This window comes from Fusarium odoratissimum (assembly GCF_000260195.1).
Source record: "Fusarium odoratissimum NRRL 54006 unplaced genomic scaffold supercont1.10, whole genome shotgun sequence".
Taxonomy (NCBI): Eukaryota; Fungi; Ascomycota; class Sordariomycetes; order Hypocreales; family Nectriaceae; genus Fusarium; species Fusarium odoratissimum.
In genome coordinates, this window is record NW_022158696.1 from 251,596 (window position 1) to 271,571 (window position 19,976).

General features: G+C 50.2%; 8 protein-coding genes across 18 annotated transcripts; 4 read left to right on the forward strand and 4 right to left on the reverse strand.

Annotated features, from left to right (window-relative positions):
- Window positions 1-34: 34 nt before the first annotated feature.
- FOIG_07007 (regulator-nonsense transcripts 1) lies at window positions 35-4,401 on the forward strand. 2 transcript variants are annotated; one of them, XM_031206337.1, is made up of 3 exons: window positions 35-310; window positions 436-764; window positions 815-4,401. In XM_031206337.1, the coding sequence occupies exons 2-3, from the start codon at window positions 478-480 to the stop codon at window positions 3,777-3,779; spliced, it is 3,252 nt and encodes a 1,083-aa protein (XP_031063456.1). In that variant the 5' UTR covers window positions 35-310; window positions 436-477; the 3' UTR covers window positions 3,780-4,401. The 2 variants fall into 2 exon arrangements, with proteins under 2 accessions (XP_031063456.1, XP_031063455.1); XM_031206336.1 differs by having other exon boundaries at window positions 35-764.
- Window positions 4,402-5,046: 645 nt separating this feature from the next.
- FOIG_07008 (uncharacterized protein) lies at window positions 5,047-7,568 on the forward strand. The gene is made up of 2 exons (XM_031206338.1): window positions 5,047-7,044; window positions 7,094-7,568. The coding sequence occupies exons 1-2, from the start codon at window positions 5,458-5,460 to the stop codon at window positions 7,265-7,267; spliced, it is 1,761 nt and encodes a 586-aa protein (XP_031063457.1). The 5' UTR covers window positions 5,047-5,457; the 3' UTR covers window positions 7,268-7,568.
- Window positions 7,569-7,707: 139 nt separating this feature from the next.
- On the forward strand, window positions 7,708-8,789 carry FOIG_07009 (uncharacterized protein). Its single transcript, XM_031206339.1, has 2 exons — window positions 7,708-8,028; window positions 8,080-8,789. The coding sequence occupies exons 1-2, from the start codon at window positions 7,817-7,819 to the stop codon at window positions 8,786-8,788; spliced, it is 921 nt and encodes a 306-aa protein (XP_031063458.1). The 5' UTR covers window positions 7,708-7,816; the 3' UTR covers window position 8,789.
- On the reverse strand, window positions 8,193-10,809 carry FOIG_07010 (mitochondrial outer membrane protein porin). The gene is made up of 5 exons (XM_031206340.1): window positions 10,652-10,809; window positions 10,289-10,411; window positions 10,046-10,076; window positions 9,330-9,832; window positions 8,193-9,266 (listed from the first exon to the last, which is right to left on the reverse strand). Exons 1-5 carry the CDS (start codon window positions 10,694-10,696, stop codon window positions 9,117-9,119), a joined length of 852 nt encoding a protein of 283 aa, XP_031063459.1. The 5' UTR covers window positions 10,697-10,809; the 3' UTR covers window positions 8,193-9,116.
- Window positions 10,810-10,841: 32 nt separating this feature from the next.
- Window positions 10,842-14,567, reverse strand: FOIG_07011 (asparagine synthetase). 8 transcript variants are annotated; one of them, XM_031206342.1, is made up of 10 exons: window positions 14,390-14,567; window positions 14,181-14,231; window positions 14,097-14,122; window positions 14,004-14,030; window positions 13,913-13,948; window positions 13,708-13,856; window positions 12,651-13,643; window positions 12,313-12,596; window positions 12,159-12,263; window positions 10,842-12,081 (listed from the first exon to the last, which is right to left on the reverse strand). In XM_031206342.1, the coding sequence occupies exons 1-10, from the start codon at window positions 14,413-14,415 to the stop codon at window positions 12,039-12,041; spliced, it is 1,740 nt and encodes a 579-aa protein (XP_031063461.1). In that variant the 5' UTR covers window positions 14,416-14,567; the 3' UTR covers window positions 10,842-12,038. The 8 variants fall into 8 exon arrangements, with proteins under 8 accessions (XP_031063461.1, XP_031063467.1, XP_031063463.1 ...); XM_031206348.1 differs by having other exon boundaries at window positions 12,313-13,643; XM_031206344.1 differs by having other exon boundaries at window positions 12,159-12,596; window positions 14,390-14,536.
- A 649-nt stretch (window positions 14,568-15,216) lies between these two features.
- On the reverse strand, window positions 15,217-17,859 carry FOIG_07012 (SUMO-conjugating enzyme ubc9). 2 transcript variants are annotated; one of them, XM_031206350.1, is made up of 4 exons: window positions 16,433-17,859; window positions 16,224-16,384; window positions 16,143-16,166; window positions 15,217-16,088 (listed from the first exon to the last, which is right to left on the reverse strand). In XM_031206350.1, exons 1-4 carry the CDS (start codon window positions 16,465-16,467, stop codon window positions 15,835-15,837), a joined length of 474 nt encoding a protein of 157 aa, XP_031063469.1. In that variant the 5' UTR covers window positions 16,468-17,859; the 3' UTR covers window positions 15,217-15,834. The 2 variants fall into 2 exon arrangements, with proteins under 2 accessions (XP_031063469.1, XP_031063468.1); XM_031206349.1 differs by having other exon boundaries at window positions 15,228-16,166.
- Window positions 16,905-19,875, forward strand: FOIG_07013 (uncharacterized protein). Of its 2 annotated transcripts, XM_031206352.1 has the most exons (5): window positions 16,931-17,817; window positions 17,868-18,067; window positions 18,126-18,668; window positions 18,730-18,841; window positions 18,886-19,728. In XM_031206352.1, exons 1-4 carry the CDS (start codon window positions 17,322-17,324, stop codon window positions 18,826-18,828), a joined length of 1,338 nt encoding a protein of 445 aa, XP_031063471.1. In that variant the 5' UTR covers window positions 16,931-17,321; the 3' UTR covers window positions 18,829-18,841; window positions 18,886-19,728. The 2 variants fall into 2 exon arrangements, with proteins under 2 accessions (XP_031063470.1, XP_031063471.1); XM_031206351.1 differs by having other exon boundaries at window positions 16,905-17,817; window positions 18,730-19,875.
- On the reverse strand, window positions 18,567-19,885 carry FOIG_07014 (uncharacterized protein). Its single transcript, XM_031206353.1, has 2 exons — window positions 19,436-19,885; window positions 18,567-19,385 (listed from the first exon to the last, which is right to left on the reverse strand). Exons 1-2 carry the CDS (start codon window positions 19,751-19,753, stop codon window positions 19,035-19,037), a joined length of 669 nt encoding a protein of 222 aa, XP_031063472.1. The 5' UTR covers window positions 19,754-19,885; the 3' UTR covers window positions 18,567-19,034.
- Window positions 19,886-19,976: the final 91 nt, after the last annotated feature.

Here is a 19,976-nt window from a genome sequence, read left to right on the forward strand (position 1 = left end):
AATGTCCCACCAACTGCGCTTAGCAAAGAGGGTCCAGCTGTTCACCTGGATATAATGGTTCAACAGAAGCCATAATTTCTTGCCGCCAAACTTTGTGACGTGCGTTCTGTGACAATCCTTATTACTCGCCAAACCCGCCTGACTCCGGGTATATACCTCGCCGCCTGGCCATTCTTTGTACCGGCGCATTCGTTCCCGCGATGATGTGAGCCTTACCAGCGACTTGCAACTTCCAAACTCTTTTACTATCCGATCCGAGCCACCCCCGGGCCTCCCATACGGATACTTACCGAAAGAACAATAGCTCTAGGTGAGTCGCGATCGCTATCTTGGCTGTCGAGGAACGTATTGGACCTCGCCATCGCCCACTGCGTCACCGCCACCCTTACTTTGCCCTGACGCGGGGCATTCAGCTGCTGATAAGTCTTTGTGCAGAAAAACTCTACGAGCCACCAATAACTTAAACAGAACACCAACATGGAGGGCGCCTTCACCCATGTTGGGAATCATTTGATATCCGACTCCGCTGCTGCCATCAAAGCTGGAGCCGATGACCTTTCCACGATCGACCCTGACGAGAGCTTACTCTATGGCAAATATGGAGATCGTAATGGCCGCCGCCGAGCCGATGATGATGATAACCAGACCGAGGCTTTTGAAGAAGACGACAATGATAGTCTTAACAGTGTCCCTATTGACGGACTCACGGGACTCAAATTAAAAGGCCAGGATGAAGAGAAAGAACTTCCAGCCCATGCCTGCGCGTAGGTTTATCTATGGCCTTGATATTTGAATCTGGCTGACATGGTTTTAGTTATTGCGGTATTCACTCCCCCGGATGTGTTGTCAAATGTCTCACCTGCAACAAATGGTTTTGTAGTGCGAGAGGCAACGGCACCTCGACCCACATCGTGAATCATCTTGTTCGAGCTCGCCATAAAGAGGTTCAACTCCACCCTGAGTCTACGCTGGGTGACACTGTACTCGAATGCTATAACTGCGGAACCAAAAACGCTTTCCTCCTAGGCTTTATTCCAGCAAAGTCCGATACTGTTGTTGTCCTCCTCTGCCGACAGCCTTGCGCCGCCAATACCTCTAACAAGGACATGAACTGGGATACATCACGATGGCAACCCCTCATCGAAGAACGAGCTTTTCTGCCTTGGCTTGTCGCGACCCCATCCGACTCCGAACAGCTCCGAGCCCGTCACCTTACGCCCAATATGATTGCCAAATTGGAGGAGATGTGGAAGATCGAGCCCAAGGCGACAGTGGTTGACCTTGAGAAGGCAGCTAGTATTGATGACGACCCTCAACCTGTCTTGCTAAACTATGACGATCCTTATCACTACCAAAACATTTTTGGACCTTTGGTCAAAATGGAATCCGACTACGACAAGAAACTAAAGGAAGCGCAATCAGAAGATGGGCTCCTCGTGCGCTGGGACTACGGTTTGAACAATAAGCATCTAGTCAGCTTTAACCTCCACAAAATCGAATCCGGAGATGTCAAGCTTGCTGTTGGTGATGAGATGCGCCTGCGTTACAAGGGCGAGCTGCGATCTCCTTGGGAAGGGGTTGGTTATGTCATCAAGATCCCGAATAACCAGTCTGATGAGGTCACCCTGGAGTTGCGCAAGACTGGAAACGAAAAGCTTGTGCCCACTGACTTATCCCACAACTTTTCAGCAGACTACGTTTGGAAAGCGACTTCCTACGACCGCATGCAGTTGGCTATGAAGACATTTGCTGTTGATGATATGAGTGTATCTGGTTACATTTTCCACACGTTGCTTGGCCATGAGGTCCAGCTACAGGTCATGAAGACAAACCTGCCTAAGAAGTGGTCTGCCCCTGGTCTCCCTGATCTCAATCCAAGTCAAGTTGGTGCCATCAAGGCAGTTCTTCAGAAGCCCCTGAGCTTGATTCAAGGTCCTCCTGGAACTGGCAAGACTGTCACATCGGCTACCATCATTTACCACTTAGCCAAGATGAGCGGAAACCAGGTCCTCGTATGTGCACCTTCCAACGTCGCCGTCGACCAACTCTGCGAGCGTGTTCACCGTACAGGACTCAAGGTTGTTCGTCTCACAGCCAAATCTCGCGAGGATGTCGAATCATCTGTCAGCTTCTTAGCTCTTCATGAGCAGGTGCGCATGTCGGAGCACAACAGCGAGCTTGTCAAACTTTCCCAGCTGAAGAACGAGCTTGGCGAGCTGTCCAGTCAGGATGAGAAGAAGTACAAACAGCTTACCAAGATCGCTGAACGAGATATTCTCAACAACGCTGACGTCGTCTGCTGCACATGCGTGGGAGCTGGCGACCCTCGTCTTTCGAAGATGAAGTTCCGAAATGTTCTGATTGATGAATCGACTCAGTCGGCGGAGCCTGAGTGCATGATCCCTCTTGTTCTTGGATGTAAGCAGGTCGTCCTTGTTGGTGATCACAAGCAGCTTGGCCCTGTTATTATGAACAAGAAGGCGGCCAAGGCTGGCCTTAACCAGTCGCTTTTCGAGCGCTTGGTCAACCTGAAATTGTCGCCTATCCGGCTCAACATCCAATACCGAATGCACCCATGTCTATCCGAGTTCCCTTCCAACATGTTCTACGATGGTAGTTTGCAGAACGGTGTCACTCATGAGAATCGCCTTCGAAAAGACGTCGACTTCCCTTGGCCGGTCGGAGAGATGCCCATGATGTTCTGGTCTAACCTGGGCCACGAGGAGATTTCTGCCTCTGGAACTTCATACCTCAACCGCACGGAAGCATCCAATGTTGAGAAAGCGGTCACTCGATTCTTTAAGGCCGGCGTTAAGCCCGCTGACATTGGTGTTATTACTCCATATGAAGGCCAGCGAAGCTACATCGTGACTACTATGCAGAATTCAGGAACCTACAAGAAGGAATACTATAAGGAAGTCGAGGTCGCATCGGTTGATGCATTTCAAGGCCGTGAGAAGGACTTTATTGTTCTATCTTGTGTTCGATCCAACGATAATCAGGGTATTGGGTTTTTGTCTGACCCTCGTCGTTTGAACGTGGCCTTGACTCGAGCCAAGTATGGCCTCGTCATTCTGGGCAATCCCAAAGTTTTGTCCAAACATGAGCTTTGGCACAATCTTCTTGTCCACTTCAAGGATCGTAAATGCTTTGTCGAAGGTCCGTTGACCAATCTGCAGGCATGTTTGCTCCAGTTCAGCCGACCAAAGGTCAGCTATCGTCAAAAGAATCAGCAACCGCAGTTCGGAGCCGGCAGCTATTCCAATGGAGGACGTTTCAACCCCCCTCCATCTGGTCGAGATTTTGATGCAGGCTCCATGGTTTCCTACATCCCCGATGATGTGTCTTCCGTTCATGGCTCTGCATTTGGAGGTGCCTCTCTTAGCAGCGCTTTCCCTCCCATGTTCTCGAGCTTCACTCCTGATCAATGGCCTGGACTTCCTGGGGTCACTGCCCCAGGCCGAGGCGGGAAGAGCCGTGGACGTGCTACAGAAAGCATTGCAGGTGAGAGTGTGGCCAACTCCGAATATACGGATGCATCTTCTAGTGTCATCGGAGGTAAAGGGGTCGGTCAGGGCGGTGTCAGTTTGGGAGCGGGGCTCCACGACGCTGTCACGGGCATGCGGCCTGTCTCCTATAGCCAAAGTGATCGGCTCAAACAGTATGTTGAGAGCAGTGGACGCATGGTTCCTGGAAATGGTTATGGACGACGCTTTGATGATGACGAGAAGAGTGTCAGCACGGCATTCCATAGTCAGATTGGAGGAGGCTACGACTGAAGGACAACATGAGCACTACGGGTAGATGATTCCAATTTTGCATCCCGAGGGCTCTGCTGCACGACTTGTCAGCACCGCCGGATCATTGAGCGCGGAGGGAGGTTCACTTTGTTGTCTTCTTGTGAAGTCTTCCCAGCAAGGCTGACACCTCCAAGACCACCCATTTCTGTGGAGACCGTGCCGTGTCCGTTTGATGGGTGACGCCCGGCTGGATAGGCCAGGGGCAAAGACATGGGAGTTGCATTGCCAGAGGCTCAACCTACGGCGGCCTTTACAGGGTCGTAGTAGGCCCGGCCTGTGCAGATTGTCTTGATCTTGAGAAAGCAGTGCAATAGTGGAAGGGTCAAGGGACGTGGTGATTAGAAGAGTTGTTGAGAAGTGGCCAGCAACGAAAGACTGCCTTCAGATATCGTTATATGAGATGAGATGTTGGAAGAAACGCCATATATATAATACTGGCAAACCCCTACATCGAAGAACTCGTGGGTCACTCACTTGTTTGGTGTTTTGGCACCCTACGTTGAAATTCCGAGTTGGCCTTAGTCAGTCTTTACCAGATAGATAACAAACTTGAGCCGTTCTTTTGACCTTCAACATCCTATGCAGGAACAAGTGACTTCCATATGCAGGTGAGTTCTTGTGAGGCAAGGGGTGGTTCATGGAATGTGAAAAAAGTATCCATGGGCTTTCTAAACAAGGCGGCATATTCCAGGTTGACACTCCACTGTGTCTTTAACCAAAATACCCACTGTGCTCAAAATACCTGAGGTATGCCAGCATAATATGTGGACGTCGAAATTGCCTTCATCTGGGCCATTTCTCTTCTCAGAGGAGAACCATAGAAGAATCAGTTGTGTGAGACGTTCAGCCATCCAATACCTAGTACCCTTTACAGGGGAAACAAGATTGGGTCAGGGGCTCGCGGGCTTGGGATTTAATGGCTGCAGTACCTACTTTGTTAAGTGTGAATGGTTGTGGTGGGGGACAAACTATTGGGGCCTGGACCATTACACCAAATCTCGATATCTACCTGGGCACAAGGGTACTTATGAGATCACACTCCTGCCACCCCCAGTCGGGACAGGCTGGCTTTGTCATAAATTGTTGTCAACGGACACGGCCGGGCGTCCATGGACTTTGTATTCAATTGAGAATCGTTACCGTCGCAATTGTGAACACGATAAGCCTATGGAGAATCGTTCAGGATTTGTTGTATGTACATGGCTCATTAGCTATAAACAACTAACGCAAGCCTCCCCCCTTATAGGCGCATATGCAACCCTCCCTTGGAGTTGGCGGACTTGGCTTCCACTAACAGGACCAATGTCACTCCCTTATTCTTGTCTCTCTATTGAGCCTCCACGCTTGCGCCGCACATTTATTTAGTGAGATACAAGACATTCCCTACCCAAGGCACCTTAAGGTCGGTCGGTACTGTGCTTGATTACTACTACTTAGATAGGTAACATATTTCTCATGCAAATTAACTCTTCCCTTTTCCCTCCCCAACGTTCACTACGCGGTGCTTCCATTACTCGCTTCCTACTTCATGCTTAGTTCGCCCTTCACGTCGCTCCTTTGATCCAATTATTCTTCATCTACCTGCCTTTAACCAGTTGAGATAACTACATCATTTCGACATCTAACCGTTTCACCCCGTAATGCACATATCATAACCATGTTAGCCACATTTCAAGGACGACCAGGTCGTCGCTACATTAGCCTCTTTCTCTTCATCGCTATCACGTGGTTCCTGGTCCATAACTTTCGCCCCTACGAGCGCTATCGTACTGTGAGAATTGGCACATATAACTATCTCCCGAGCAGCTACGATTGGAGCAAGCAACAGGTCTTCCACCCGGTTGAGGATATCAAGAGCCCACCGAACGGCACGTTTAAACTACTGCCACGAATTCAGAAAGAGCGCGCCGAAGACTATAAAGAAGATAGCGAAACCACGGCTAGGAAAGCAGCCATCAAGCAAGCATTTACCAAGAGCTGGGAAGCTTACAAGAAGCATGCGTGGGGCTGGGATGAGCTCGCGCCCGTGTCCCTCCGTGGAAAGACGACATTTTCTGGTTGGGCTGCCCAAATCGTCGATGCCCTCGACACTTTGTGGATTCTCGATATGAAGGATGAATTCAAGGAAGCCGTCAAGGTTGTCGCCATGATCGACTGGTCGCGGACTGGCGACGACTACCTCAATCTGTTCGAGGTGGCTATACGTCATCTCGGTGGCCTCCTCTCCGCCTACGAGCTTTCTGACGAAGCTGTTCTGCTCGGCAAGGCCATTGAGCTAGGCGAAATGCTGTACGCCGCGTTCGATACCCCCAATCGATTGCCATCCCACTGGCTCTATTTCAAGGCTGCCAAGAGTGGCTCCCAGCAGGCGGACGAGTCTATGTCTGGCGCTGCGGGAGGCTCAATGTGCCTTGAGTTCACCCGACTGTCCCAGATCACTGGCAACCCCAAGTACTACGATGCCACTGAGCGCATTAAGCAGTTCTTCTACCGCAACCAGGACAAGACCAAAATTCCTGGCTTGTGGCCCCATGTTATGAACTACCGCGATGAGAAAGTTGGTGAAGCCCGCTTTACCCTCGGCGCTGGTGCAGATTCGCTTTACGAATATTTGCCCAAGATGCATGCTTTGTTGGGTGGCCTGGATTCTGAATATGTTGAAATGACCACCAAGGCACTCGATACTGCTGTCAAGCATATTCTATATAAGCCTCGTAACCCCGAGGACCTGGATATCTTGATGTCTGGCAATGTTTTGGCAGGCGAAGAGGGTAGCAAGCCTGAGCTAACCGCTGAGATGCAGCATTTGACATGCTTTGTCGGTGGTACATATGCTCTGGCTGGTAAACTCCTTTCCCGGAGCGACTTCGTTGACCTCGGCTCTCGTCTCACCGCCGGCTGTGTCTGGGCATACGATGCTTTCCCCACCAATATCATGCCCGAAATCGCTCAGCTTGAAGCTTGCGAGTCCATCACCAGCAAGTGCCGCTGGAGTGACAAGCCTGTAGAGAAGAAGGATAAGCTCCCCGAGGGTTTCATTCGTGTTCGAAACTCAGAATACCGCCTGCGCCCTGAGGCCATCGAGAGTGTGTTTTACATGTGGCGCATCACAGGCGACGATGTCTGGCGTACTGCCGCTTGGCGTATGTGGGAGGGCATCGTCAAGCAGACCGAGACCCAAGAGGCTTTTGCTACAATTAGTGACGTTAACAAGAAGGGTAGCGACAAGCGTGATAACATGGAGGTAGGTCGCGCTCGCTCTCAAACCATTGGCAAAAACTGACTTTCGCTAGACATTCTGGATGTCAGAAACAATCAAGTACTTCTATCTCACCTTTGATGATCCCAACGTTATCAACTTGGATGAGTGGGTGCTCAACACTGAGGCTCATCCCCTGAAGCGCCCCAAGGGTGAGGAGGTTGAGGCTCCCAAGAAAAAGACAACGTGGTGGAAATTTGGCCATTAATCTATAGGCTTTCACCTGGTACAGCTATGGGCTAATGGTGTTTTAATGGGCTAGTGTAACAAGTGAATGGTTTTGTTTTTCTTGGTATACGAAATACTTGTAGTAATGACCTTTTCATCCTCCAACATTACTTCCTACGTTTCTCAAGCAAGTCTACGTCAAGTCTATACCGAGTTGCCTTGGGATATTGAGAGAACAGTGTGCGTAGGGGTTTCCCACCGGATCAAAGTTGAATATGAGCTACTGAAATGATCTATATAAAGTCAATGACGATTCAGAAACACTCTATCCTGCAGCAAATTGATGTCATTGAACCATGAACACATTCAACAGCACCTAAGGTACCTTGGGTAGCTATCAATCATCCCGCTACGCGCATCACCCCGCCTGACGCATGCTATTTACCTCCAGAGATTACATCATCGAAAATAAGAACCTACGCCTCCCTCTCACTTACACGAATCTTCTGCAACATTTCTAACGGAGCTCCTCTAATCTCTCCTCTACCCTCTCTACCTAGTTAGTCTCTTTCCTCGGCCGTAATGCGGCATGCCGCTGCGTCCCTCTTCCCTCTGTAGCCTACGCCCCGCGCCAATTCTTTCAACATGTAGCAACAAACTGCTCCGGTGTCGGACATCAAGCATCGCCGCAATTGGGCTGCGAGCTCAGCAGCGAAGGGGGCGGCATGATGAGGTCGCACATAAGAATCACTATGAGAGGCTTAATATAAGGCACGATGCAACACCCGCTGAAATAAAAAAGTATTGCCACTACCTGCGATGCTTGCGGAGCGCGGAAAGCTAACAGTTCAGGTCTTTCTATTCTCTTTCGAAAACCCACCATCCCGATGCAAATCCATCTGATCCAACCGCATCTTCGACGTTCTCCCTGATTTCCGAATCATATACTGTTCTGTCTGACAAGACTCGCCGAGCAGCCTACGATCGCGATATCCTTCGTTTGCACCACCACCCACCACAAACTCACTCCCATCGCGGCTCTTACCACTCTCATCAGCCTGGCGGTCGCGCACCATCAGGTTTAAGTCGCAGGAGAGGCACCTTTCGCGGTCCGCCGCCTAGCTTTTACCGCAGCGGAGGCTGGGGAGAGCAGGCAGATAAGCGTCGCAAGGCCCATGAAGAGAGTACAGGTGGTGGAAGCACATCACCACATGAACAAGACGGATCGCATAGTCGTCAGAAGAGCCCATGGGGTGATCCTTTTAGTCATGAGTCTTCCTATGGAGGAATGGGACCTGGTGATGACCCTTTTGGACATCAGAATGATGTTCCTCACTTCGACAAGGCGGGACATACGCGAACACATCGGAGAGAGGACCAACGGCGCAAAGATAGGAGGCAAAGGCGCGCGATGGGCGACGATGACATTGGCTTTGAGCCTCAGGCAACCATCACAGGCCATTTTATCATAATATCGGGCATTCTCGCCACTGCGATATTGGCGCCTCTCGTATATATTCAGTTCATGAGCATTGGGCAGCGAAAAAAGAACAAGAGTTAAGCAGGCATGCACTACAGGCAGGAAGATCGGGTGTGTCTCCCGGAGAATAAGTGTCATCATGAGGCTTTGCGTTCGTCATCCCTAGGTTTTAAACGGTACCATTACTTCAAAACATTTCATAGATGGAATCTATTCCTCGGCAGTACGAGAAACAGCTTGCCATGATATCATCCTCGAGATTTTTTATTTGACATAATCTACATCCCCGGAGACCACCGCGATGCAAGCCTGGAAGGTACAAGGAGCTGCTGAGGGGAGAACAGCTCTGGAGCGGTTATTTTAACGAGGGCTTTCTGCTATTGGGAGATTCAATACTTCTGAGAGAAATTTAGCCCTCGAAGGTGAAGCTAGCACCGAGCTTGTGGGTAGCCTGGTCGAGCTTCTGGGTGTCGAAAGAGCCACCAAGACCCAGGGTGACGCCCTCTCGGAGGAGGACGTTGTAGGCAAGGGCAGCAATACCACGGTCGTTAATCTTGACCTATATTTTGGAGCACGAGTCAGTCACGCATTTCCACAGCATCCCGAATTTGATTGTACGAACCTTGGTGAAAGAGACAGGGTCGATGCGGTACTTGCTGGCAACCTCAAGGCCGACAGCGTTGCCGGTCTTAGAGTTCCAGGTAGCCTTGGCACCAGCCTCGACCTGTGAGTTGACCTTGTGGTAGTAAGAGGCAGCGAAGACGCTGAGGTTGTCAGAGGCGGTGATGGCAGCGCTGTACTGGGGAGCAGCGTAGCCAACAGCAGCGCTGTAGGCGGTCAGAGCAGCCTTGTTAGCATCATAGCCAGCGGAGGCACCAGCCAGGAAACCCTCGTGGCCGACAACGGCGTCGACATTGGCAACAGGGCCCTTCAGGAGATCGAAGAAGGCACGGCCGTGGAAACCGGGTTGCTTAAAGTGGAGGTTGAACTTGGCTCCCTTAGCGGCGGTAGCAGGGAGGAAGTTGAAGAGACCCTCAAGCTTGAGGCCCTTGGCGAGGGAGTCGGCGACCTCGATCTTGGTGTCGAGAGCATTGGCGGTGTTCCAGGTCTGGGTAAGGGTCAGGCCTGTACGGGAATAGAACATTAGCAGCTGAGCATAGCCAGGTTGAAGAAACGTCGCAAATCCGACCGGCCAGCCTGATTTAGGCCCGAGGATTCGCGAGACGCTGAGAGAGGGGAGATTCTGTTTGCGGTGGGGTTTAGGTATGGGTGGTGGAGACGGAGATGGTGATGGTGAAAGCGAAGAAGGTGTTGAAGGAAAAGATGGTGATGTCGTACCGGTAGGCTTGTCGGTATATTTTCCCTCAATCTTAAGACTAAAGTCAGTAACCTGAAGGTAGAAGAAAGAACGTCCCAAAAAGCAAGGCCGTTTTCTAGTTTCGATAAGAGCTCGTTTGTGATGAAGATGTAGTGAATCGAGTTGGTCAACAGCACCAAAAGCCGCGGTTGACCGAACACTAGCTTCCGAACCCCCGAAGAACAACGGCCTGCCATTGAGTTTGCGGAAACGGGAATACTTACAGCAGCAGAGGTAGCCTTCTCGTGGCTCGACTTGCCGGTAACCTTGAAAGCAACACCGTTGGGGGCGGTGTCCTTGAACTCGAAGGTCGTGGCAGAGAGATGGTAGAAATCCTTGTTGAGGAGCTATGAACGGCGCAAGAGTTAGCAGAGCTCGTGGACATCAAGAATCTGTAGTAGCAATTGATTGTGCGGAGCACATCAATGCAATAGGGGATCTTGAGGCTGATGCTCCAATTCACTCCATGGTATAAGTTCCGAAAGAGCGAGAAATGAACTGCTCAAGTCTCGGTATTGTCACAACCCAAGAAATCAAAACAGAGAAATAAGAGGTGTCGAGACGACGGAGGGGAGATAGAAGCATACATCGTTGGCCGGCTTGGCAATGTCGGAGAAGGCGGGGACAGACATAGTTGCGGTGGATGGTATCGGAAGATATAAGTCTCAAAGGAAAGTTGTGATGAAAATGAAGTTGGAAATTCGACAGAGATGTGAGAGAAACGAACGGGGTAGGAGAGTGGGAGATGATGGAGCCTAGCAGAAAATACTTGGGATCGAAGACTCACACAGGGCTGATCTCCTGCACAGGGTTTTCTTGTTGGGGAACCCCGCTGGAACCAGCTCAGGCTCAGTGCACAGCTAGGGAAGCTCTTGTGTGCTAGGCTCTGAAGACGCCCTGTGCGGCGCCTCGCAAGGAATTTGCACAGGGGTAGCCCAAGTCGGCTGATGTCGGGACTGTGTCACATTGTCACTTGGCCGGGTGATAAAAGGCAGCTTTTAGCTGGAGATCATGTAATTAATTTAAGCAATATCCCCCAGAGCCAGGGCCCACGTGGAGGGGTAATGAACGATGGCAACGAGAAGCGTTGGTCAAAGAGGAGGGAAAGAAGTCAATTGGATGATAGGCCACATCCATTTCCCGAGGAGACAGACCATCCGTGATCGCAACCTCAAATTCCCTAGGTTGGTATTGCCAGATCCTCTCGACTTCAGGCTTCGTACAGGTGCCGCCTTGTAGGGTCTTGGGGCATCAAGTCCATGCAATCATCTCGCTGCCCAACGAGTCCTTCATCATAATGTCCATCCATATCCCTTATTCAGTTTGCATGTTGTCAACGCATGAACAGCTCAGAGACTAACAACTAACAACTCATGTGACTCCATCACTGACTGACCACTACTAGTAGTTGAAACAGCACCTCAGACCCATTAGTTTGGTAAGTAGGCAAGTAGGGTGAAGTACTACCTATACCAAAGAAGTTTTCTGATAAACACTTCTCCTAGAAGCCGTAGATTGAAGGCCGAAGTCGACGCGTCCATGTCCGGCTTCATTCTCGCCTATTGGTCCGTCGGCCACATCCTCTTTCCAGGCATTTCACGTCAAGACCCTTCATGCATACACAACTCAGGACGACACATTACACCTACTGCCAATTTCAAACTGCTGTGAAACCGACCATTCACCGACCATTCACCGACGCTTCGACTACGCAAATGATGCGATCCTTTGTTTCTAGAACTTTTGTCTTTATTTTTCTTTCCCAAGTCCCTATCTTTCCGTACCTTTTCCCATCATCATTCCACGGTTGGTTGGTAAGCAAGATCCAAGACGCCTTTTCTCTTCTTCCAGGAGAACGACACCCAGACATACACTTCATATTCGTTTGGGCCAGACACCTCTGATAGGGTAGTGTAAGTTACAATGAGGCAAGTAAGCTTGCTGTGCTTGATGTTTGCTCGATTCGCTATATCATTAAGCCGCGTTATCATATTTGGCGTTGTGAGTGGAAATGGCTCTGCAACAAGACATTAGCAAGCGTGTTTCCTTTTGGACCACCGACCATCCAGCTCTGGGGATAGAGAAATTACGTACCGGCCACTGGGGTCAGTCTGCTTGGACCAAGTGGGGGTCCAGCGCATGACGGTCGACGCGCAGTGAGGGGGGAAGTGCTCATCAAACATGCATCGATACCAGTAACTATTCATTGTTAGTCTCATTCAACTGCACGAAACCGGTCTCAACGTACGCCTCCTTGGTATCTGGAATATCGTTACCCCACTCAGGCTTGGGGTTCTTCATCATCTCGTCTGTCACCTGCTTCTCGGCGTTGTCCTTGAGTGCGTCGATCCAACCGTAGCCGACACCATCGGAGAACTGTTCCTTCTGTCGCCAGAGGATGTTATCGGGGAGATAGGGCTGTTCGTCAGGCTCGTCCGAGGTGTCGAAAGCCTTGCGAATGATGTACTTCTCAAGCCTGTCCTTGGTGATCATCTTCTCTTGAGGATCGATGTTCATCGATGTTTCAAGGAACTGTTATCACTCTTAGTTTCTGGGGAACAACTACTGCAATAGAGCTGAACTTACCTCCTTATCGAGGAAGGGAACACGAGCTTCAAGGCCCCAAGCAGAGGTGGACTTGTTAGCTCGCAGGCAATCAGCCAAGTGCAGGTTCTTGACACGGCGAACTGTCTCCTCGTGGAAAGCCTCCTTGTCAGGGGCAGCGTGGAAATACAGGTAGCCACCGAAGATCTCGTCACTTCCCTCTCCACTCAGAACCATCTTGATACCCATGGCCTTGATCTTTCGTGACAAGAGATACATGGGGGTGGAGGCTCGGATAGTAGTGACATCGTAGGTCTCAAGGTGAAAGATAACATCTGAAAGAGCGTTGAGGCCATCCTCGATGGTGAAGGTCATGACGTGGTGCTTGGTACCAAGGAACTTGGCGACCTCAAGTGCGGCCTTGTTGTCCGGAGAACCAGGCAGTCCGATGGAGAAGGAGTTGAGCTGAGGGAGGTATGTCAGAGTATCGAGGTGATCATCATCGTCAACGCCGACGAGACCCTCACCAGTGTCAGGGTTTTCAACAGGGAGAACGTTGCCGTTAGCCTCAAGAGCCTGTTTTCGAAGTCTGGTCACCTCACGCTGAGCGATGGATGCTGTCAGACTCGAGTCAAGGCCACCAGAAAGGAGAACTCCGAAGGGGACTTCAGCCATGAGTCGCTTTCGGACAGCTTTCTCAAGAGCATGTCGGAGAACCTTGTAATCAACGGGGTTGCTGGGAACCTTCTTAGGGTCCCACCAAGAAGGCTTGAAGTAGCGAGTCGTCTCGCCAGTCTTGGAGTCGTAAACGTGACCGGGGGGGAAAGCAACGATCTTGTCACAAACGCTATGCAAGCACTTCAGCTCGGAGGCGAAGTAAACGGTTCCGGGTTCCTTGGAGGACCAGCCTTGGTAGAAGGTGGTGATACCAATAGGGTCGCGGGCCGCAATTGTGCGATCTTGCTTCTTGTCGTAGAGGACAAAAGAGAACATGCCATCGAGGTGGTTGGGGCAATCGGTATCAAACTCGGTGTACTGCAGGAAATCTGTTGTGAGCTTACTATTCTTCCTTAAGCCATCCATCAATTAGTCCTCTTACCAGGGGAATGATAACTTCGCAATCAGATGTGGTCTTGAAGTGGTATTGCTCCTTGAGGTTCTTTCGAATGTGACGATGGTTGTAGATCTCACCGTTGACAGCAAGGATGATGCTGTCGTCGGCGTTGGTCAGGGGCTGGGCTCCAGACTCTGGAGGAATAATCGTTAGCTAAAGGATGCATCTAGGCGCAAGACTTTCGACTTACCAACACCGACAATGCTGAGACGCTCATGGCAGAGAACTAAACAAGAGTCAGAACCAAAAGCTTTTGTGCTTTGATAGTCAATTGGGCTTACTAGTGTGGTTGGCAATCACGCTTCCACCTGAACATTCTACTTTAGTACTTGCGACCGTGTGAGGGCTGCAGCATTGGTGTTGTTTTCACTTACTCCAGTCGGGGCCACGGTGACGGATTCTGCATAATTCAGGTTAATTCGGAGGGTTGTGCCTTAGTCGACCAGTGTGATACATACTGCTTTGCGAGCTTCAGGGCCGTGGGCTTGAACTTTTCCACGTCAGGATGACTACAGGGACGCAAAATGTTAGTCATGCCATGATTCTTCGTTTCCTCCTCCGACCGCGGGGTGATTTCAATTCCAATCCCAATTGATGGCGGGGTCCTCATGCCCCTCCAAACCACCAAAACAGATCCATGTTCATTTTCGCAAGGGAGGGAGCGTACCGATGACAGGCGAAGATGCCACACATGTTAGCGGTTGCTGGGAAATGCGCACGTTATGTGTGTATCACGAAGGGGAGTGCTTGAAGAAGAATGGTAAGAGGAAGAGAAAGGGCGAGGCAAGATTAATATTTAGCAGTAGTTCGGGCGAGAGAAAAAAGAGGAGTCATAGCAAACTCCACACTCCTTCCGCCGGCACAGAACAGGCGACAAGTACTAAGATACCTACCCTCCATGGGTACAAGAATAGATAGTACCAGTACTTCAAAGCCGCAAGGTTATTAGCGGTTAACGGCCGTGGCCGATACAATCATGTGGAAGTCTTTAACTTGTTAAGGTTATCCACCAAATACTCCGCTGCGGACGCGGATGAGCATCTCCCCACTACCATAGTGACCAGCCTGCCAGCATGAGTGAAGATGCCGGGCCAGTTCATTTGTGCTGTGAGGATCTACACAACTTGACTCGTTTACTTCAACCGAAATCGAGTCTCCATCTTCCTCGCTTGTAAGTGGACGGAAGAATCTGTCCCTGATAGATAACGGCTTTGCCGTTCTCCGGCGCAATCATGTCAGGCCAAGCCAAAATATTTTTGAGGTGAGTAAATCTCCTGGCCGATTTCGGCTTGTAATTCGGCAGACTTAATTGGCAGCAGGAAGTAGTCCAGCCCTTGAGCTTGTGCGTTCCTGGCCCAGTTTACATAATCTGAATAAACTTTGACTTACGGACTTGATAAGGGGAATACAGCGGACATGCGGTTCTTGATTGTCACGTCACAAGACCAGAGTTGACAGGCTCTGATGAATTTAATAAAAACTATGAATATGTCATTGAGAATGAAGATCGACGTATATTTATCAGAACATATGAGATACTCTATAAAAGAAACTGTTCTCCAAAACGTACATATAAAGGCAGCCCCGTCACACATATCGCTCTGGTCTTCTCATATCAACTCCCCATCAAACCTTTCCCACGACAGGTTTCACGCGCAAGACATCCGCTCTTGTTTGCGACGTAACCGAGTGCGTGGGGCATATCCCGACAACGCAGCCGCAAGTGATTCACTCGCCGATGAGGACCCAAGAAATACGAATCGATAAGAGTGGCGGCTCTTCGACAGTCCCGAGATAAATGGTTTCTTTACGAAAAGAAGACTTTCACGAATTTCAAAAAAGCGCACTATCGCAGTGAACTGCCTGCTCATTCCCCGGTATAAAAAGGATTCTGATGACGTTACGCTAGCACCTATCTCCTGCTGTATTGTCAAGCTCTTCTTGTCATACTGTGATATATAGCATGCCTCCGTAATGCGTGGAGTCCACTTCATAGACTCTGAGTAACGTTCCGCCTTGGTATTTCCCTATAAACGCCGTAGCCTGAGGTGCCTTACAAAGAAAAATTTGGTCTAAAAGGTCTCTTCTCTCCTAACGCCTCCGAACGTTTCATCAAGGTGTGGGGTTCTCGCGAACCGTACGGCGAACTCGCTTCTCGTACTCGGCACGATCTCTCTTGAAGAGGTTGTATGCCTCCGCTTGGGCAGGTGACTCGGGGTTAGGATCGTTGAGAAGGTCCTGGATACCAAGAAGGATTTGTTTGACGGTGATCGCAGGCTTCCAGGCCTCCTCTTCGTTGAGGATGGACAGGCAGACAGTTCCTGAAGGGTACACATTGGGGTGGAACAGCGGGGGAACAAATTTGCCTACGTTTATATTAGCAAGGCGGCCTTCACACATTGTGGTTGAAAGGTCTTTACACTTGGGGGGCTTTGTAGGGTACTCTGTGTTGAACAAATGTTAGCGCGGTCCAATCAATATCGTGTGGTGTTGGCACTTACCATCAGGGAAAGCAATGGTCAGCTTGAAGAGTCCACCAGCCCAAATTGTGTTCTCTTTGCCAGGGATTCCGCATTCCCAATTTTTGACATCGAGTACACCCTCTTTGGTACGCTGTGGCTTGGCATAGAACCCGAAAGGATGGTCTCGTCGCCACTGCTTCCTATTGAGATTTCAGTCAAGTCCGGGGACTATGCAGTACAAATCTCACCTCTCCTCTTGTAATCGGTTCTGGCAAAGCGCCATGATTCCGTCGTTCAGCGATGTCGATCAGAGGTGGGACGAGGGCGGTAAGATTTGCAGGCGAAGAATATGAGAAGAAAATATTGTCGAGAATCGCGTGAGAGATCGGAAAACTGAGGTGCGACGCGAGTTGCGGCAGGATAAAGAGTCACTGGATAGGAGCTTGCACAGCTCTGACGGCCAAGCTTTCCGTTGTTGGGTGAGGAAAATGCTTCAGAGGGGAAATATCTGACAACGAAAAGAAACAAATCGAAAGTCAGCTCGAAGCCGGGACCTATTGTTTGCGCGACCGTGCCCGAGGTACAATTCACGAAACGACGTCTTGTTGATGATTCAATGCACAGGCCAGAACCTGTTGTCTTTGGTCGAAAAGATGCCAGTCGGGGCATGGATGCCTTTCCGGCAAACCCCGCTAGGTGGTCACCTAAATGCCCAGGGCCTCACGCCTTCAGGTCCAGGGGTTGATTGCGCTGTTGCGGCTTGTTGACCTTCTGAATCCTTTAGGTACTCACTAGGTACCTTAGTGAGGGGCACTTGTTAATCAAATGGAAGGCAGCCCGCTTGAGGTGCGAACCTGCTAGCGCCGCATCATAGGTCACCTCGGCTCAGTGATTTAGTTAAGCTGGAAGCGGGCGGGCATCGATCCCCCAGATTGCCCACGTACCAAGGTATAAAATTACTTACGACTTGGTCCCTACAACACAAAACTTCACTCTATTAACCTTCCGCCATCGTTGGCCTTTCTCATAAGGCATTTTCTGAACTTGGCTGACTTCCATCATCAATCTCACTTCATCCGCTTCCTTTGGCAAAAGTGGGGGCGTTCGAGTGCTGGGAAAGACAACGCAGATATCATCATGGGCGTGGACAAAGACACGGAAGTCGCCTTGAAGGAGGAGGCCACGGAGGGGCTCAAAGAGGCTGTTAAAGAGGGTGTGAAAGATGAGGTGAAAGAGGACAAGAAGGATGATATTGAGGATACCACAGACCTCAAGGCCGAGGCCGAGGTTGATGCTGCTGCCTCATCTCACACTCTCATGCCTGATGCTCCAACCGCTCATACTCCGGCCTCTAGTCTTTCCCTAGCGACTCCTCCTCTAGATTCAAAGCCTCAAAATGCTGCCTCACACGAGGCTTCTGCCGGAGATGCTGCTCCTGATGATGCTGTTCCTCAAGACTCATCATCCAAAGCTGCCGCGCAACAGCCCGTCCCCCAAGAAGCAGTCGCCACGACAGAAGCTGTAGCAGAGAAGACTGACGCTTTACCAACCCCAGTACCAAAGGCCGCAATAGCTGTTGACGAAATGGACGAGGTTCCAGACCCGGACGAGGACGACTTGGATGATTTAGATGGTCCGTGAAAAGGCATAGAGCTGTGAGGAAACCCGGCTGACTGTTCTTAGATATGCTGGAAGAGTTCTCTACCGTCAAGCTAGATCAAACCAAGCCTCCTGGAGCTGCTGCTGGCTCCAGTAAACCAGAAGCACCCAAGGGCTCTGCTTCCGGCAAACAACCTGAAGTGGAGGATGCGTTCTCAGAAGATGAATTTGCTAAGCAGCTCCAGGCTGGTATGGCCGATCTACTAGGCGAACTTGAACAGTCTGTGCGTTTTATTTCATCTAGAAAGACCAACGAAAATATGATTGCTGATACAACTACAGCCTGACATGCAAGCACAGTTTGAAGATATCTTCAAGCACATCGCCGCGGCAGAAGGTGCTGGTGATGCGCCACCTCCAAGCACTTCCAAAGGGCCTTCTTCTCAAGCACCACCTGAGGATGCATCGTTCCAAGATACTATCAAGCGAACTATGGAGCGCATGCAAGCTTCGGGAGACCAAGCTACCGCTGCTGCTGCCTCGGGATCCGCTGATGATTTCATGTCTGAGATGCTCAAGCAGTTGTCTTCGGGTGACCTTGGTGATCTGGGAGGCGACGGCAGTGAGGAAGAATTCTCCAAAATGCTTATGGGCATGATGGAGCAGCTCACTAACAAGGAAATTCTGTATGAGCCCATGAAGGAACTCGATGAGAAATTCCCTGAATGGCTTATCAAGAATCGTGACTCGACACCGAAGGAGGACTTGAAGCGATACGAGGAGCAACAGTCCATTGTACGAGAGATAGTGGCCAAGTTCGAAGAGAAGACGTACTCGGATTCCAATGCGACGGACCGTGAGTTCATTGTGGATAAGATGCAAAAGGTTTGGTTCATCTGCGTGTTATTCTCACTGGTGAGATTTATATCACTGACAAGTTGTCTAGATGCAAGCAGCAGGATCACCCCCTTCCGATCTAGTTGGGGACATGCAGTCGGCACAAGATGCCCTCAATCCAGGAGATGAAGCCTGCAACCCTCAGTAGATAAGGAACTTGGGTATTGCTCCCAAGCCATCTATATACCCTTTCTCAAAATAATAGGTGTGCACATCTGACGATATCCACTGGCACTTCCTGAACGCCGTGTCCCTTCCTGGGTGATCCGATCAACCCCAACGCCAAGCGAGCAAACGCGTAAAGTACTGAATAGGAAAAAAGAAATAGTAAAAGGAAAGAACAAAGAAAGAACATTATTGCATCTCAATGTCTCCAGAAGTATCCATCTGGTCTTGGGGTCGGGGCGGTTTATTCTGTTTGAACTGTTCTTGCGCTATGAGCTCGGCAAAGACATCATCATAGTCTTCGTCTGATAGCGGAGGCGAGGGTGGCCGTTGTGAAGAAGCCATCTGCTGTTCCTCATAGGATGCAAGCATCGCTTCGAGCTGCTCTTCTTCATCCATCATCGTTTCATCCTCGTCTTGTTCCGGAATCGGAGGTTGCTCTTGGTAGAAAGTCATGGCGTCCTCGATATCCGCCTCAGTAGTGTCAGGAGCATCATGAGACAGCTGTCCTCGGTCGGCAAGATAATTTGTCTTCAGAAACTGCGATTACATTAGCAACATTCATAATACATCAAGTGATCTCTCCTTACCTGTCCCTCTATATCTCTACGTTGCCAGGCCTTGTCTTCACGGCTCTGTCGCACATTCTGGAGGAAGACCTTCCGTCTTCCTTCTTGTAGCTCATCCCGCTTCTTGTTCACTGGGTTTGGCCGAGTGGGACGCGAAGCAAATTTGAACTTTGGGGGCTTGATAGGAGAAGATTGAATTTGACGCTGCGGACACACGTTTCTGTCAATTGGTGAGAGTGGCGATGATGCGCGCACAGGTGAGGAAGAGAGCGGCGATGAGACAGCAGGGCGATGGTCCCAAGACCCGGAGAAAATGGGTGCGGGAGAAAAAGACATCATATTTCTGACTGTGCAGTTGTGGCGATTATGCTGTATGAGATTGTAAATGACCCATACGATGTAAATGTTGGAGGGAGCTTAAGAATTACATCGGTTTCGTGTTGTACTTTCGAGATGCGTGGTCGTGTAAAGAGGTGACCTTGAACGCGTTGCAGTCGCGGTCGCGCAGTCACATGACGTAGTGCCCCTCTTGAAAATACTGCCGGGCTAGTAGGTAATTCGC

Excerpts from the sequence above, each read along its gene's own strand:
- FOIG_07007 (XM_031206336.1), top strand. The coding sequence starts at position 478 with ATGGAGGGCGCCTTCACCCATGTTGGGAATCATTTGATATCCGACTCC. Across the intron at positions 765-814 it reads CTTCCAGCCCATGCCTGCGC|TTATTGCGGTATTCACTCCC; the intron begins GTAGGTTTATCT and ends ACATGGTTTTAG.
- FOIG_07008 (XM_031206338.1), top strand. The coding sequence starts at position 5,458 with ATGTTAGCCACATTTCAAGGACGACCAGGTCGTCGCTACATTAGCCTC. Across the intron at positions 7,045-7,093 it reads ACAAGCGTGATAACATGGAG|ACATTCTGGATGTCAGAAAC; the intron begins GTAGGTCGCGCT and ends GACTTTCGCTAG.
- FOIG_07009 (XM_031206339.1), top strand. The coding sequence starts at position 7,817 with ATGCCGCTGCGTCCCTCTTCCCTCTGTAGCCTACGCCCCGCGCCAATT. Across the intron at positions 8,029-8,079 it reads ACACCCGCTGAAATAAAAAA|GTCTTTCTATTCTCTTTCGA; the intron begins GTATTGCCACTA and ends CTAACAGTTCAG.
- FOIG_07010 (XM_031206340.1), bottom strand. The coding sequence starts at position 10,696 with ATGTCTGTCCCCGCCTTCTCCGACATTGCCAAGCCGGCCAACGAT. Across the intron at positions 10,412-10,651 it reads TTGCCAAGCCGGCCAACGAT|CTCCTCAACAAGGATTTCTA; the intron begins GTATGCTTCTAT and ends CGCCGTTCATAG. Across the intron at positions 10,077-10,288 it reads AGAAGGCTACCTCTGCTGCT|ATTGAGGGAAAATATACCGA; the intron begins GTAAGTATTCCC and ends TTTAGTCTTAAG.
- FOIG_07011 (XM_031206341.1), bottom strand. The coding sequence starts at position 14,415 with ATGTGTGGCATCTTCGCCTGTCATCG. Across the intron at positions 14,232-14,389 it reads GGCATCTTCGCCTGTCATCG|TCATCCTGACGTGGAAAAGT; the intron begins GTACGCTCCCTC and ends GCGTCCCTGTAG. Across the intron at positions 13,644-13,707 it reads GCGAAGTTATCATTCCCCTG|TACACCGAGTTTGATACCGA; the intron begins GTAAGAGGACTA and ends GATTTCCTGCAG.
- FOIG_07012 (XM_031206349.1), bottom strand. The coding sequence starts at position 16,467 with ATGGCGCTTTGCCAGAACCGATTACAAGAGGAGAG. Across the intron at positions 16,385-16,432 it reads AACCGATTACAAGAGGAGAG|GAAGCAGTGGCGACGAGACC; the intron begins GTGAGATTTGTA and ends AAATCTCAATAG. Across the intron at positions 16,167-16,223 it reads GACCATTGCTTTCCCTGATG|AGTACCCTACAAAGCCCCCC; the intron begins GTAAGTGCCAAC and ends TGTTCAACACAG.
- FOIG_07013 (XM_031206351.1), top strand. The coding sequence starts at position 17,322 with ATGGGCGTGGACAAAGACACGGAAGTCGCCTTGAAGGAGGAGGCCACG. Across the intron at positions 17,818-17,867 it reads CGACTTGGATGATTTAGATG|ATATGCTGGAAGAGTTCTCT; the intron begins GTCCGTGAAAAG and ends GACTGTTCTTAG. Across the intron at positions 18,669-18,729 it reads TTGTGGATAAGATGCAAAAG|ATGCAAGCAGCAGGATCACC; the intron begins GTTTGGTTCATC and ends CAAGTTGTCTAG.
- FOIG_07014 (XM_031206353.1), bottom strand. The coding sequence starts at position 19,753 with ATGATGTCTTTTTCTCCCGCACCCATTTTCTCCGGGTCTTGGGACCAT. Across the intron at positions 19,386-19,435 it reads GTAGAGATATAGAGGGACAG|TTTCTGAAGACAAATTATCT; the intron begins GTAAGGAGAGAT and ends ATGTAATCGCAG.